The 16,704-nt window shown below is 42.5% G+C and overlaps 1 protein-coding gene across 2 annotated transcripts in view; it reads left to right on the forward strand.

Moving 5' to 3' along the window:
• Positions 1-13,862, forward strand: part of LOC124047864 (leucine-rich repeat transmembrane neuronal protein 4-like) — a 77,050-nt gene extending 63,188 nt beyond the window's left edge. For both annotated transcript variants that reach the window (XR_006841136.1, XM_046368188.1), the window contains exon 3: positions 12,073-13,862. Coding sequence is in view for 1 of the 2 variants with exons in the window: in XM_046368188.1 (XP_046224144.1) it covers positions 12,073-12,138 (66 nt within the window). In the remaining variant the exon portion in view is untranslated. The remainder of the gene's footprint in view (positions 1-12,072) is intronic.
• Positions 13,863-16,704: the final 2,842 nt, after the last annotated feature.

A 16,704-nucleotide genomic window follows, 5' to 3' on the forward strand; every position in this document is an offset into this window, starting at 1 on the left:
AAGGGACAGAGGGAAACCCTTAGGACTGGGACAAATTACCCACCCGCTCTTGACAATTGTGTGTCAGAATGTGGGGAAGAAACTGTGTTTATTATGCCCACAGCTGGACGACGCCGCACTCTCGATACCCCTGAACACGAGGAACCTTGGGTAGAAACAATGTGCTTTCGTGGTACCGTCATTCTGATATCCAATCCACACCAGGTTCAGGGACTTTGGTCATTTCTAGGCTTCCTAGGGCAGGCTTAGCATCCATTGGCCCATTGGGCATGAGTTCAGTTTTCTTCAGGTGAATATGATTGGTCTTTGAATATACCGACTGAAAGTGAATGGCTCTTGTACTGTCAGTGATTGGAGCCAGAAGATCCTTCTCACCGAGAAGTACTCAGAATGACCATCACTACCCTCTACTGAAGGGTCAAAGGGGAGATATGGATCTGTATCTAGGCACGCCTGGTCTACAGGACCGTGAACCTGACCAGTTAACACTGGGAACCACAGTGTACTTTCATCTGACCAACACATACAACTGTTTCCATTTTACTTGCTGAATAGAGTTATGTCACATACCATTTGCCAGTTTCTATAACATGATTTTGCAGTCGAAGTAAAGTCCAATCACATACCAAATTTCCTTTCAGACTATATTGTCTGAGTAGTCACATTTTGGCTTCTTGACATATTCAAACTACTCCATGACTCATGAGTGTTCCTTAGTCTGGTTCTTTAATAGTAAGTCCCAAGGCTGCACTGTTGAGACCTTGCACTCTAAACTGTACATCACATGCTTTGACTGTACCATTCCTAGGGTTGCTTAAGTGGAGGCAGTGTCAATGTTAGATCAAAGGAATAAACAATGCCCTGTGTCACCTTTGTGTCCCCTCCTCCTGAATAGAGATCATGAAAGATTGTCAAACTAAACAAGATCAAATTCACGAGCAGGCTTCCACAATATTATCTCCTGCTTGGAAAAGAAAACGGGGACAATGTTTTTTGCCCCGTAAAGTTTTTTGAGAACATATTTGCCTCTTTTCTCTTGTCACATTAATTTTAATTCACAAAGACTCTGGCTCTCTTTCTCAGCAAATGTTTGAATTATTAAAGGGTGGTTTTCAGAGGGGAACGGAGACATTTGTCGAGATGTGCGTTCACTTGGTGCCAGTGTTAGACTGCAGTCACTGTGACCGTAGGAATATAACACACCATTCCTGTGTTCTCTTCTGCCCGGTTGAAAAGAAAAACAGGAAAAACTCAAATGTCTACTTATTTTCCTAATTTTTCTAATTGTATTAGAATACGGTAATTACAATACGATCCTTCTTTGCGTACATATTAATGAGGCCTCTTAAAGAATAATGGTGAGTGGAGATAGCCTTTCTCTAAACTTAACTACTGAATTAAATCTGAAGAAGGCACATTTCTTTGTTAGATATTCGAGGTGGAGAGCTTATCCCTGTTTAGAGTATTATAAACCATGAATAAATAGATACATATGGGAAACATTTTAACATCATTGTAATATTATTTTAATATCCTGGGTTCGTTGAATTCGAGAGTTTGTTGGATTGTTGATGATGTTTGTGTGTGAGAGAGAGGAATAGAGTGAGATTATGTTGGAAGGAAGCTGCCGCTCCTAATGTGGTCGTCTATCACTAGCATAAATCATATTCATAAATCACAACACACACACATACGCAGGCGTGCACGCCGCACGCCGCACACACACACACACATGCACAATTTCATCGGGACATCCTTGTGTTGGATCCTCTCTACAAGTCATTGCGACACATTACCTCTGAGAGATCCTTCAGCCAACACCATTCCTCAAGCTTGTGTCTTTTTTTCTGCTCTGCATTGCATGTACATACACAATCATTATCCAACCCCCCAAAATCTTAATCACTCTTCTATAACATACTTAGTCACTGCAGCAGTCCATAGCTACCTCCTATACAGGCAGATGTGTTGGCTGGCTTCCCTTTGTTAGGCTCCTGGAGATTTGTGCACCCTGTCACGTTGAAGTTTGCATTGCAGTTTGAGTCATGATATGTGTCCCCGGGCAAAATATTACTGTTGCTGTCAAGATTTATATATTCATGCATTCAAGCTTTCAGCACTACTGTTAATATGTGCTTTTATTATTTTCTTCTTCAGGATGGGGGCAAATTGTATACTTTCAAAATAAGATAGTAAGTATACAGTCTATGTTCAGAGAGAGAAACTGTTCTCATGTTGTAGCATTGTCCTGTAATAGCACAGTATCCTGGTAGGTAGAGACCTCTGTGAGAATGACCCTAATCAAATGTGTTCCAGTAGACATCAGACCTGCCTACAGTATAGTTCCAGATGATTGCTAATCCACCCAGCTTTGTTTTTTAGATCTATCTACCCTCTCACTTTCATGACAAGATTTTTCTGGTAGCGTTGCACAATACGTTGGTCAATGTATGACCATTTGAAAAGCAATAACTGAAATGTAAACGTGTAGTTCTACTCTACATGTTCTGATAGATTTGAGATTTTTGTTAAGATTTCCCCCTGCAAAATGCAAGCAGATTGCAGTCAAATTACTGAGTGCGCAGGTCTACGTCTCCCTGCAGGCCTACGTCTCCCTGCAGGCCTACGTCTCCCTGCAGGCCTACGTCTCCCTGCAGGCTTCGTGACAGATGACGAGCAATTGGTTTTAGCCCCTCTGTTTTTGCCTTGTGTTGATCACACTGTTTATTTGGAAGTTAGTAATCAGCTAACATAAAACATTGCAGCCAGAACGTTGTTCCCCGTCGTACACAACACGTCTTCATGAATGTCACCAACATTCTGTGAAATGTTTTCTAAGGATGATACAGCAGGATATGTACTGTGTTTATGTAGCTGGGAACCTACTTGTCTAGCTATTGGCATGTGAAGACATACAAAGTCAACACAATTATGTCAAAGTCCTTTATATATTTGATATTTCCAAAATGCTCATTTGAAAGGTGTAAATACAGAGAGTGAGAGAAAGAGAGAGAGTTAAAGAAATATCTATTTCATGAGGTTTGTAATAGCTCCAACGTCAGAGCTGTACTGTATATTAATATATCACCAGTAAGATGCAACATTAACAATGTGCCTACGCTCTACACAGACAGGCAGACAGACAGGCGGGCAGACAGACAGGGAGAGAGAGAGAGATTTGATTTGAGAGAGAACCTCAGCTTTGCTCTCATTTCATCCCTCTCTCTTTTGTCCTTTTCCGGTGAGAAGACTAGAGCTGCTACACGTCCATCATTATCTCATTTGTTGGCGGGTGTGAATCACACAGTCCCCAGTGTGCTTCCTCACTTTCACCTCCTCCCCAGTCCTAGCCGACCTTGTTAATCACATGCTCTACAAAGACCTAGCGTGGGCCGTGTTCCTCCACAGCCACGCTAACCTGCTCCACGGTGCATGCACAGGTCACTGAAGCATAATTTAGCTCAAGAAAAAGACAGAATTCCAGTGATTTCCCTTTTTTTCGAACACCGGAGCATCTCTAATTGCTTCTGCTTGCTGCTTCTTCTCATAATGTTGTATAGGAGGGGAGTGAAAGCTTCTATAAAAGAAATACAATGAATTGGTGGGGAGACATTTGGCTAATTGGAGCCCTGAGTGGATGGAGAGAGCGGGAGAGAGGAGCCTGTGCTCCCAGAGAGAGCGGCTGGCATATGTCTGTGTTAGCTCCCGCTCCCCTGACAAAGAGCAAACTAATTACCTCATGTTTATATCATCCTAATTAGTGCACACTATAACGGGCTAATTACAAGCACATCGCAAACTGACGGAGAGGAGGAAAGAGGGGTCAGACGCCCTCTCTCCGTTTTTTCCAGAAAAGGAGAGAAGAATCTCTGTACAGTACTTTGTTTGAGATGCCAGTATAGGTGTTCACCTTTTGGAAAGAGGAATCTCTTTGGAAAAGTGAAACAATAGAGAGATGTATGTGCAACTCAATATAGTGCAGTGGTTCTTAACCCTGTTGGAAAAATTGAAACCAGTTTCATATGCTCATTTGGAAAAGTGAAAAATAAATTATGATTTTTTCAAATTGCAAAACATAGGTCAATTTTACTGGTGCCAAAATGTGTTCAACATCACTGTGTTCAAAGAACAAAATCATCAAAACATGAGGTAGTACACAAAAACATAATAATGAATATTTACTGCAAATCAGTGTGCTTCTGCTGTTGCCTTTCAGAGACCAGTTCAGAAATGGGTATTTTGGCAAGTGCCACTCTCATGTCATTTTGCTTCAAAGTCTGTTCCATTTGTTTTTATGTCCAGCATCCTCAAAAGGATTGCTCGCAAAGATATGTTGTAACAAGGTCTGAAAATCTCAAGAGCTTTCTTAGCAATAACAGGGTGTTACAATTTGTTGACACCAAAATGTTGAAAGCGTTGTTGTTCTGAAGAATTGCTGTTGAACCTGGTCGGCTGAATTTCAATGATTTCATGTGCGTATTCATCATTGACATCTGTTGTCTCAACACTAAACGTGTGTGTCTGTTTCACCTATGCTGGATATGACTCTCTTGTTGCACTTGCATGAAGCTCGAAGAGCTAACTCTAAGTGTGTGACAATTAGCTCAGTTCCCCAAATGAGAGACTCCAGATACATCTCCATTTATACACACAGCTGGTTATCATTCTCATGTCGTTTCCTGTTGTCTTTTTTTGAAAATCTTCAGGTTTTCCACATTCGATGATGTTGACTCCACCGCCCTGCATCTTTTGATTGAGATGATTGAGACTGCGAAATATCAGCCATGTACGCTAAAATGAGAATTAACTCATTGTTGTAGATCTATGACAATGTTTCTTTTGAAAAACAGGGTTTATTCAAAGACAAAAACACATTCAGCACCTGTCCCCGGACACCACCTTTAGAATGGAACAGAAGTACCTGAATTCAGAGCCCATTTCTTTACACAGCTCACTGAAGATGCGGTGCCTCAGAGCACTAGTTGGCACATAGTTCCACATTCCACTACAATATTTAATACTTCTGCCAATTTTGGAGGCAAGGTTTTTGATGCCAACGCATGCCTGTGCTGAATACAATGCATAACAATGATGTGTGGTACTCCATTCAGCGCGCAAAACCAGACTTTCTTCCCAGCATGACTGGAGCTCCTGAACAAACTGCAGAAACCATATCCCACGAAAGATTGTTGTCTTTGAAGAAGTCATCCACAAGTTTCTTCACATGGCTGCCTTAGTTGTTGTTGTAAAAGGCTTACAAAATGAAAAAAATCTTCCTTTATCACGTCGTGTTTCACATAGTGCACGAATAGAGCAAGTTGGCTTAGATTGGAAACGTCTGTGGTCTCGCGATTTGAATGGTGTCATTTGAAAGAGGAATTTGGGCACTTGTCATTCTCCCGTCAGTTTGTTTTTCCCTTGTGTATTTTCCACATGCAGCGAAGTGTTCTTAGTTTTGCCGGTGCTAGACTAGACATGATATTCGCCATTTGCAACACAGCTGAGTGTTTTGGCTGGGCTCCCTGTAATTTCTAAAATTATCATGCTGTGGGGATCAATTGTTGCAACCCCTACTACTAGCCTGTTCAATTCTCTCTTGTGTTCTTGATTTTCCATCTCCATGCAGCTTAAGGAAGTGTTCTTAGTTTTGCGTGTAGACATACCCTTGGCATTGCAAATCATGCAGTTAGACACTCTGACTCCAATCTGCGTTATACAGAACCATATTGTACATATTTGTCCGACCACTTTCATTTTTTGCTCGACATAGTAAGTATGAAGGATTCAAATATTAAGAAAGAAATCACAAGACATACCATCAAACAGTCACAAGTAGACTACTGGGCACACCAAATTCCCTGGAGCACAGATAGGCCAAGCTGTAGCGTGATCACCTGCAGCCAATGATGGCCAGTCAGGGCGTGTCATCACGAATCATATGAGTCGGATGTGTGTCTTGACCTCAGCCAACCCCTGAGACTGACTCAAATGATATCAGGTTAAGAACCACTGATATAGTGCCTGTGTTCAATTCCTGTCTGCTAAGCAAGTGCAGGTAAATCCAGGGGTCTTCGCTACCTGAGCCTGTGTGCATTCACTAGTAGAAAGGGTATTTTACATTTTTGCTTCAATGTATTCATTTGTTAGTGTCCGGAGTTAAAGGTTTTCTCTGTGAATGACAGTCAAGGTGTGTGTGTGTGTGTGTGTGTGTCTGTTCTGTGTGCCCTCTGTGTGTTCTGTGTGTATACACCAAGTGTGTTGTGTCTGTGTTGAGCTCTGTCATAACCTTGCATGGTCTAACTCCTTATCATTAGCTCCCCCAACTGAGAGACTCCGAAGCTCCATTTATACCTGGTTCTAACATGCGTCTGTTGTCCTGATCTTGTCCACATTCTGGTTGTGCCCACATTTGTCGATGTGTAGACAATCGAAATACGCATTGTGATCTGATTGTGATTATATCTTTCTGACCAACTTCGGAGGTAGTCAAAGACGCATTTTGTACGGATGTCCTTGAAGTGAACTTCAAGCTGAACTTCGGCAAGACGGAGCTGCTCTTCCTCCCGGGGAAGGACTGCCCGTTCCATGATCTCGCCATCACGGTTGACAACTCCATTGTGTCCTCCTCCCAGAGCGCTAAGAACCTTGGCGTGATCCGGGACAACACCCTGTCGTTGTCAACTAACATCAAGGAGGTGGCCCGTTCCTGTAGGTTCATGCTCTACAACATCCGCAGAGTACGACCCTGCCTCACACAGGAAGCGGCGCAGGTCCTAATCCAGGCACTTGTCATCTCCCGTCTGGATTACTGCAACTCGCTGTTGGCTGGGCTCCCTGCCTGTGCCATTAAACCCCTACAACTCATCCAGAACGCCGCAGCCCGTTTAGTGTTCAACCTTCCCAAGTTCTCTCACGTCACCCCGCTCCTCCGCTCTCTCCACTGGCTTCCAGTTGAAGCTCGCATCCGCTACAAGACCATGGTGCTTGCCTACGGAGCTGTGAGGGGAACGGCACCTCAGTACCTCCAGGCTCTGATCAGGCCCTACACCCAAATAAGGGCACTGCGTTCATCCACCTCTGGCCTGCTCGCCTCCCTACCACTGAGGAAGTACAGTTCCCGCTCAGCCCAGTCAAAACTGTTCGCTGCTCTGGCTCCCCAATGGTGGAACAAACTCCCTCACGACGCCAGGACAGCGGAGTCAATCACCACCTTCCGGAGACACCTGAAACCCCACCTCTTTAAGGAATACTTAGGATAGGATAAAGTAATCCTTCTCACCCCCCTTAAAATATTTAGATGCACTATTGTAAAGTGGCTGTTCCACTGGATGTCATAAGGTGAATGCACCAATTTGTAAGTCGCTCTGGATAAGAGCGTCTGCTAAATGACTTAAATGTAAAAAAAAAAATGTAATTTCTAAAATTATCAGCCGAAATTGTTGCAACCCCTACTACTAGCCTGTTCAATCAGCCTTGGTTTCTGAGATCCCAAAAGATTGGAAAGCTGCTCTGCGGTCATCCAGTGTTCAAAGGGAGAGACACTCTAGACCCAAACTGCTACAGACCATATCTATGCCACTGCCTTTCTAAGGTCTCTGAAAGCCAAGTTAACAAACAGATCACAGACCATTTCGAATCCCACAGTAACTTCCCTGCTATGCAGTCTCGTATACTTCGAGCCGGTCTTTGGTGCACCTCAGCCAAGCTCAAGGTCCTAAATGATATCATAACCGCCATCGGTTATGGTTAAGAGAAAATACAGTGCAGCTGTATGCATGCTCTTCAACTAAATGCATGCTCTTCAACCGATCGCTGCCCGCACCTGCCCGCCGGTCCTGACTTAGAATATGTGGACAACTACAAATACCTAGGTGTCTGGTTAGATTGTAGGCTTTCCTTCCAGACTCACATTAAGCATCTCCAATCAAAAACTACATCTAGAATCAGCTTCCTATTTCGCAACAAAGCATCCTTCACTCATGCTGCCAAACATACCCTTGTAAAACTGACTATCCTGCTGATCCTTGACTTCGGCAATGTCATTTTCAAAATAGCCTCCAGCACTCTACTCAGCAAATTGGATGCAGTCTATCACAGTGCCATCCGTTTTTGTCACCAAAGCCCCATATACTACCCACCGCTGCAATCTGTATGCTCTCGTTGGCTGGCCCTCGCTTCACATTCCTTGCCAAACACACTGGCTCCAGGTCATCTATAAGTCTTTGCTAGGTAAAGTCCCGCCTTATCTCAGCTCACTGGTCACCATAGTTGCAACCACCCGTAGCACACTCTCCAGCAGGTATATTTCATTGGGTACCCCCAAAGCCAACTCCTCGTTTGGCCGCCTTTCCTTTCGGTTCTCTGCTGCTAATGACTGGAACGAATTGCAAAAATCATTGAAGCTGGAGACACATATCTTCCTCACTAACTTTAAGCACCAGCTGTCAGAGCAGCTCACAGATCACTGCACCTGTACATAGTCCATCTGTAAATATTCCATCCAACTACCTCATCCCCATACTGTTATTTATTATTTATTTATTTTGCTCCTTTGCACCCCAGTATCTCTACTTGCACATTCATCTTTTGCACATCTATCACTCCACTGTTTAATTGCTAAATTGTTATTATTTTGCCACTATAGCCTATTTATTGCCAACCTCTCCTATCTTATCTCATTTGCACACAGTGTATATATACGTTTTTTATTCCATGTGTAACTCTGTGTTGTTGTTTGTGTCGCACTGCTTTGCTTTATCTTGGCCAGGTCGCAGTTGTAATTTAGATCTTGTTCTCAACTAGCCTACCTGGTTAAATTAAGGTGAAAATATATATAAAAAATGTAAGTAATCAAATCCAGACAACGAAAGCATTATACATTTGGCAACAAAAAAATAACACCAGCCAGTTGAATTAAGATCATGGTCTTCGTTAGAAACCAAGTACCTGTGCACTGTGTTCGGAATCCACAGTCCAATACCGCATACAGCTAAAATTGCCAGATAGAAATAAAGATATATATATATATATATATATATATAATATTGTTCTGGATGAGAGAGAGAGAACTGGTTCTCCTGTTCCCACATCCAATCCCAGCGCAAAATCAAATATTTGAAAACATTGTACAGAAAGACCAAGGACTGTAATATCAGAATTTCAACTGAACTACAAATGTACTGGGGATGCATGGGACAGACTATGATGGAGTCACAACAGAAGGGTACCATGCATGACAAGTGTATGGCTAGGTGTAGTATGTAGGCCTAATTTTCCACCTGGAGATATAGCCAGACTGAACAGTGGGCGGGAGGTGAATAGTATAATTCAGTTACTGTGTCAGATGTGGAAACCATACAGTGCTATTATAATGCAATCCTTTTCAATTGTATTATATTCTGTTGCATTTTCCAACTATTAACACAGTGCAGAAGATGACCAAACTGATGCGTAAAGGCGCATAGCTTTCTGTAAGTATAAGCGGAGGCTACTGTCAAATATAATGTAGGCTACAACATGAAGGACTCTTACGGCTACCTAAGGCCATAGTATTTGCTAAACACGTGACCTCCTTTGCACTTTTCACCAATTGTCTCTTTTATCCATGTATTTGAATCCTTTGACCACGCATCTTGCTATAGGTTCATTCAGTGGTCACCAAACTGTCAAGATCACTTTCGCAGTCAAAAGGCAAGCCGAGATTTACAGCTCAGATGTTTGTTTTTTTACATGAACCAAATAAAAACAGCTATGTAGGATTGAGGTTTATGCGTTAGGCCTAATACATTTATGCCTGGCCTGCAAACATTGTACTTCTCAGACTATACTGCATTTCAAATCTCGAGCTTTGATAACAAAATAGATCAGTAAAATCATGACGTCAGTGACCTTCAGGTCGGAAAGTCATAGCTCTTGCCGCGTTCAAAACAACCGGGAACTTGGGAAAATACAAGGTAAAATCATGACGTAACTCGGAGCTCTAGAATGAGGCCTGAATTCCCGAGTTAGAATTGGATGACCGTTCAAATAGATTTTCCCAGTGGGAGATTGTTTTTTTTCAGAGTTCCCAGTTGTTTTGAACGCAGTGAGGTTGGAAGTCTGAGATTTCCGAGTTCTGAGCTCCCAGTTGTGTTGAACACGGCATCGATCTAAAAAAAGATGCCCGAGTGTCCGACTTAGAATTCCGAGTTGGATGCCCCTTAAAAAAAAATATATCCCAGTCGGATTTGTAGCCTACTCTGTGTGCTCTTTATTCATACTGTGCATTAATTGTACTTTGTACACACATCCAGATTCTCAGCTCGTTTGTTTGGTGTCTTTTTTAGCGATCAGAGAGTTTTCCTGAACACTCGTTGTCAGAATCATTGTCTCTCAAATACATTGTTACATTTGTTTGTTAGCTCGATGGCATTTTTTTTGCCAAATTAGCATTGACATGAAATCAGTCAAAACACCTCAAAACAAGACATGGTACCAACAAGATACAACAACTGTTAACAAGATACAACGAGCTGTAATGAGCCACCTACGATTCCTCACGTGGCAGCTTCTTGTCATTGTTGCTACTATCTGACTGTTCAGAAGCATAACAACGTGTGGCTTAGGGCAACATTGATGCACACACATCGTTTTCGTGACATCATCAGCCCACCCGTCTATAGGGACTCTAGCCTATTAAGCCCATTCTTAAAATGTTGGATAACAAAAGTAGGCTGAAATTATGAGAGTATAAAAACTATTGACTATAAAAGTGTGGTGTTTTCTATCGATTTATACAGCTTCCCACTGGCACAGACATGAATTCAATGTCTATTCCACATTGGTTCAGCGTACTTTCATTGACATGGCGTGGAAACAACGTTGATTCAACCAGCGTGTGCCCAGTGGGTGTGTCATATAAGGCATGTTAGATTAATTTGCATACAGGGAATCTGGTCACAATATGGACAATGTGAGCAGATAAGAGACAGATTGTATTTCCATGTGTAGACGCAACACATTTCGATCAGATCCTGTTTAGAGAGAGATGAGTGAGTTGTGTCTGCATGTTTGAGAGCAGGCTGAATCCAAATGAGTCTCAGGGCATCCTACTGTATATGTAGCTTTACAGCCCGTCAGAGGAAGAGGGCATCTGTCACTGACACACAGTTATCTAAGCTGTGGCAGCAGAAAGCCTCACATTTATAATTCCAGGCGGATTCAGAGAACTCCAGAAATAGCTTAGGATGGCAAAATCCAAAGCATCTCCGTTATTAAGATTGGATTTACCTCGAGCCAAGCCCCAAAATAGGCTTCTTACAAGGTTAATGCAAAGAGGCAACCTTGGTAAGGCAGAGACTGAGTCTCCTCCTGTCGTTATTCGGGTTTAAGATTCATTCACAGCTTGTGACTCTGGAGTTAGTGTGAAGCTGGTGTGGAGCTTGTTTTTTTTACCAGGTTAATGGACTTTTAACCCAAGTGCTGTGGAGGAGCAACATGGGTTAATGCATTCCCATATCTGCAGAGAGAAAAACTGCTAGCCCCGATTTGTCATGTAATTACTGAGGTCTTTCAAAGGGGGAAACATAATGTAGCCTATTAGGTCTGCACCACAGAGATTCTTTAGATTAAAGGCCTTTGTCCAACTAGAGGGTAATTGAGATAACGATCGTTGCGCACAATACACATTACCATTAGTATTCAGACAGGATGTTTTAATTTGCTTAAGATGAAGTGTTAATGTAAGCAAGGTCAATTGAACACAATGGAACAATTTGATTTAATTGGCAAAACTTTAATTAACATTTCTGAAAATGAACATGGATGACGAGTCACTATTTTAATTTTGTGGAGTCTCTTCGCTCTGTCTCTATCATTAGGCGAAGCCACTCCATTTCAAACCTCGAAACCGTCAAAGCGGTGGCATTTCATTGTCTGCTTAATTGCTTACCCTAATTTGCTTTGCTTGCATTGTCATGGCTCCATTGTGCCATGATCAGATTAATCAGGAACTGTAATTACTTTGTTGTAACCACCACCAATGTACCACACTCACCGCTTGTTTTAACTTTGTCATCTTTATTTTCCCCTCAGAATGAATACACGTGTCCCCGACCATTGCCTGGAGCTTGGCTTGGAGACGTACCCACCATTCACTAGAAGATGTATGTTTAACCAGCCCATTGCGAACTAGCAGAGGAATCAGGCCCTACAACACTACAGCTTCTCCATTACTGTCTGTTCTGATCCTACAGTGGCACTCTCTAAACGTCTACAGTATGCCTCCACGAGCCCATTGACAATCTAATATAGGAGCAAGAATGACTTTCATGATTTCTATCCCACTGAATATTTATGTTTTCTTTTCTTTTACAAGGTCTCTATACTCTTTCTGACTGGTTCTCAGCTGCCCTGGGACAGTGTTCATCCAGCTATGACCTAGGTTGCTGTTAACGCACCGGCCACTTTAACCCTTTGATTAGCCAATTGTGCTAGTCCAGATTGAGGGGGGTTGAAACACTTCGCGTCTGCAGCACCCCTCTGACCGTTGCCACGGAAACGCGGGACTCTGACTTGGCGTGTGACACAATGAGCAGTGGAACCCTGTCACTCTGCTGGAGGCTGGCGATGTGGAAGTGAGCTGTGGAGCTTACGGAACATTACATCTAATGAAGGTGACAAGTGGACAGGGCTGTGACCGCCCAGACATTTCACAGTGAAGTTTCAGCCCAGCCATTTCCATGATTTTTCTTTGCTGTTGAACAACCCATTATTTGCAGCTGTGGTTTAAAAAAATATGAATCATTTCTGTTCTGTCGAGACGGCTACAAAAAGAGCTATCCGCTGATTTGCGGCTCAGAAGTATTTATGTGTATTTTGTTTGCTTTGTAAGTTTACAGTGTGCACCTGTCTGTTGAGTAATATTTGAGTTAAGCTGTCATTGTTCATCTAGTCCCCTGGGGAGCTGGAGGTCGTTTTCTAAAAGGTCTGAGGATCTACTCTGGAGAACAACTGATCCTCTTGCCAATCACACCCGGTGGAGGACTCAGTCTATTCCCAGACACACAGACAACTGTAATTACACACCTTGGCCCATAATCAGGCCAGGAAATAAAATAAAAAGGTAAACCTGAGTCTCAAGCTTCTCAACTGGGGTATATGTCTATTTCAAGAACGAAAAATCTACCGTCTCTCTCCGACAACAAAAGCCTTTAGGGGTGGGTGTTTTGAGTGTCTCTGGCCTCTATTCAGTCAGTGTGATTTTAAATTTAAAGGCAATGTTCCCACGTTAGTTTAGACTGCATTCACGGTAAACGCTGCATATGTTGACTCAATCGTAAATGACCTTTACATTTTCATTGTGCAATCTGTAACGCTTCAGCAATACAGATTGAATCCAGCCCTCTGTCTCGTGGGGACTGGGGAGGACTCTCTCCGTGGTTGTTCTGTCACATTAAGAGAGGACCAGATGATTTCACAGTGAAACCATTTCAAAGCAGAGTTCCCTCTGGGATAATACTCACTGATATGAGACTATTGCCATAGGGTCAGAGCACTAGAGGGACAGATGTTCTATATCCAATCAGCTCTTTTGTGTGTGTGTGTGTGTGTGTGTGTGTGTGTGTGTGTGTGTGTGTGTGTGTGTGTGTGTGTGTGTGTGTGTGTGTGTGTGTGTGTGTGTGTGTGTGTGTGTGTGTGTGTGTGTGTGTGTGTGTGTGTGTGTGTGTGTGTGTGTGTGTGTGTGTGTGTGTGTGTGTGCGTTCATTCGTTGGAATGATGAACGTTCCACAGAGGATTCCTTGGATTCCTCTGTAATCTTTGAAGATGGACGAAGCTTCAACTCTCTCCTGTTCTTATAGTACTACAGTGCTCTTCTGCCAAATCAACGTGTGTGGGTGGGTGGGTGGGTGGGTGGGTGGGTGGGTGGGTGGGTGGGTGGGTGTATGTGTGTGTGTATCTGTCGCGTGTCTTCATGCATGAGTGTGTTTGCATTTCCTGATAGTGTGTTTGAGCCAGATACAGTATTATGTACGTGTGCCACAAATACAGTTCATGCCACTTCTAACAACTTATGAGTAACGCTGAAAACGCGACAACATCAAAATCTCCTTAAAAGGTTATGTCAAATCCCATTTAACACTAGAACCGCTGAGCATCTCAGCGTACAAGTACACTCTTAAAAAAAAAAAGGTGCTATCTAGAACCTAAAACGGTTGTTCGGCTGTCCCCATAGGAGAACCCTTTGAAGAACCCTTTTTGGTTCCAGGTTGAGCCCTTTTCGGTTCCATGTAAAAACCATTTCCACATGGAACTCAAAAGAGTTCTACCAGGACAAAAAGCGTTTTCCTATGGGCACAGCTGAAGAAGCCTTTTGGAAGCCTTTTTTTTCTTTTTAAGTGTACCCGCTAGAGAACGGTGAGCCTTTGAGATTCATTTACTGTGATGTTACCAACCTAAATACCTGTAAATACCAACATAGAAACTACTTCAACATGTATTTTAAATACATTTTATCAATTAGATTAGTAGTAAGTAATAGAATCCATGATCAGATCATTTCTTACAAAGGACATTTAAAACATTCTGACAGCTGAGCAATGTAAAATACAAATATGAAGGGAAAGTCAGCGAAGAAGCAGGATGTTGCTTTATTTGAATGACAAAATCAAATGGCAGTGGGCGTTGCCCTTTGGCAGTTCCAGTGTTCAAAGGATGACTTACATTTGAGTGTGCTTGTGTGTACAGAGAGATTGGGAGGGATGGGGGGAGTCATTAGTTTCACCTGTTTTGTTCTTCGTATGTGTTCAAAATGGGGTTGAGCTTGGAGGTGTTTTCCTCGTCAAAAGAGTATTAATGGATTTCTACACTGAAAAGATAGCTATTTTGTACTGTATATTTCTGCTTTCTCCCCCCGAACATTTTATAATTAACTGTACTATTTGTTCACTGAAAACTGTTCTGTTTTATAAGAAAATGATGTCTGAGTCAATGGTGAGCAATATAAATGGATAAAATGGAAATGTCATTGATCCTTCTTTTCTACCATACTGTAATGGAAACCATATACATTTGTTACGGAGCCGTTCTCCAGCATATGGATTTTCAGGGTGTACATTAAATAATAAAACTGAAGGAAACGTGAGCATGAGCACACCAACTCGAGAAAGTGTGAGTAGTCTTTGGATGAACTTGTTAGTACCCTGCGTGTCTGTATGGTGTGTGTATGCATGCGTCTGCCTGTGTATGTCCATACGCAGTTATTACAGATGTATGAAGTTGTACGATGAACTCGATGCACCTGCTAACTAGCAAAAGACCAAGACATCAGCACTCTTCACAAGACGTGAATGTTACTGATCGTACAAATGACTGACTGCCGCACAGTATGCTTATTTGTAAGTTTATGCTTGATAGAGTCCATTCTATTCCACACACATCTCTCCTGTCACATCACCATTAGCTGAATTAATTTTGGAGCATTGACTTCTGTTCGACCGTATACTGTGACACACCATGTGCACCACTCCGCTGCACCAACCGCTTTACGCTCCATGTACCATAGCATAGCTTTTCTCAAGAGGGGGCCAAGTTTGTGAATTTGCTCCCGCGTTTAGCTGCTCTTGAAACGTGTGTCAAGCTGTCACCTCAGAGGTCCAGATGGCAAATCTGCCTGGTGTTCCCTGTGGCATTTCATCCTCCACTCATTCTCTCTCTTTCTCTCCCCCCTGCTCTTCGGTGATAGTGACACAGACAGAGCGCTGTGTTGGAGAGACCACGCCAATTGAATAATGCATGAGGCTGTATAGTGTTGACCAGGGTCCAGACCAGACAGTTGGCAGTCCATAACATTTCCTCCTCCGGAAGGCCCCCGAGTGAAGATGTTCAACGGTAGGGTATACCAGTGGAGGCTCCTCAGAGGAAAAATCTAAATAGTGAAACATTAAAAGAGTTATCCTTTTTAGATAAAAACTAAATATATTCAGGTCAGCAAATAATTTATTAAAACACACTGTTTTTCAATGAAGGTCCACAGCAGCCTCAACAGCACTCTGTAGGGTAGCACCATGGTGTAGCCGGAGGACAGTTGGTTTCCATCCTCTTCATGGTTTTCACCCCTTCCATAGCCTTGCATAGTAATTATGACGACATCTGGAGGACAACCTCCAACCTATCAGAGCTCTTTCAGTATGAACTGACATGTTGCCATTCCAATCAAAGGATCAGAGAATGAATCTAGTACTGATAGCATAAGCTACAGCTAACTAGCACTACAGTGCATGTATTCTGGTGATTAGTTGACTCAGAGAAAGACAATAGTTGAACAGTTTTGAACAAATACATTCTTAAAAAATTAAGGAGAAGCAGCCGAGAGAGCTAGCTATATTTCATTGTATTTGTTTCTTCTTCTTAGTTTACATTTCACTTACTTAGATAATGCAGCTAATTTAGCCTACTCAACAACATGACTCAAACAGAGAGGAATGTTATTTATGTGGCTAGCTGGCTAAGGCTATACAACACTGCAACTCTTCCAAGTCAAAGTAAGCTTTCAGTTTTATTAATTTGAAAGGTGAGAGGAGTGATGATGCTGTATGTGGCTGCTATGAAAATGAACTGTGTGTCCGGTTGATCAGGGATGTATTCATTCCACCGATTCTGTTGCAAAATGTTTCTTAAACGGAAGAAAACGAAAGGATGAGTGATCTACCTGAATTTGTCCAATAG

Source organism: Oncorhynchus gorbuscha, linkage group LG11, assembly GCF_021184085.1.
Source record: "Oncorhynchus gorbuscha isolate QuinsamMale2020 ecotype Even-year linkage group LG11, OgorEven_v1.0, whole genome shotgun sequence".
Classification (NCBI taxonomy): Eukaryota; Metazoa; Chordata; class Actinopteri; order Salmoniformes; family Salmonidae; genus Oncorhynchus; species Oncorhynchus gorbuscha.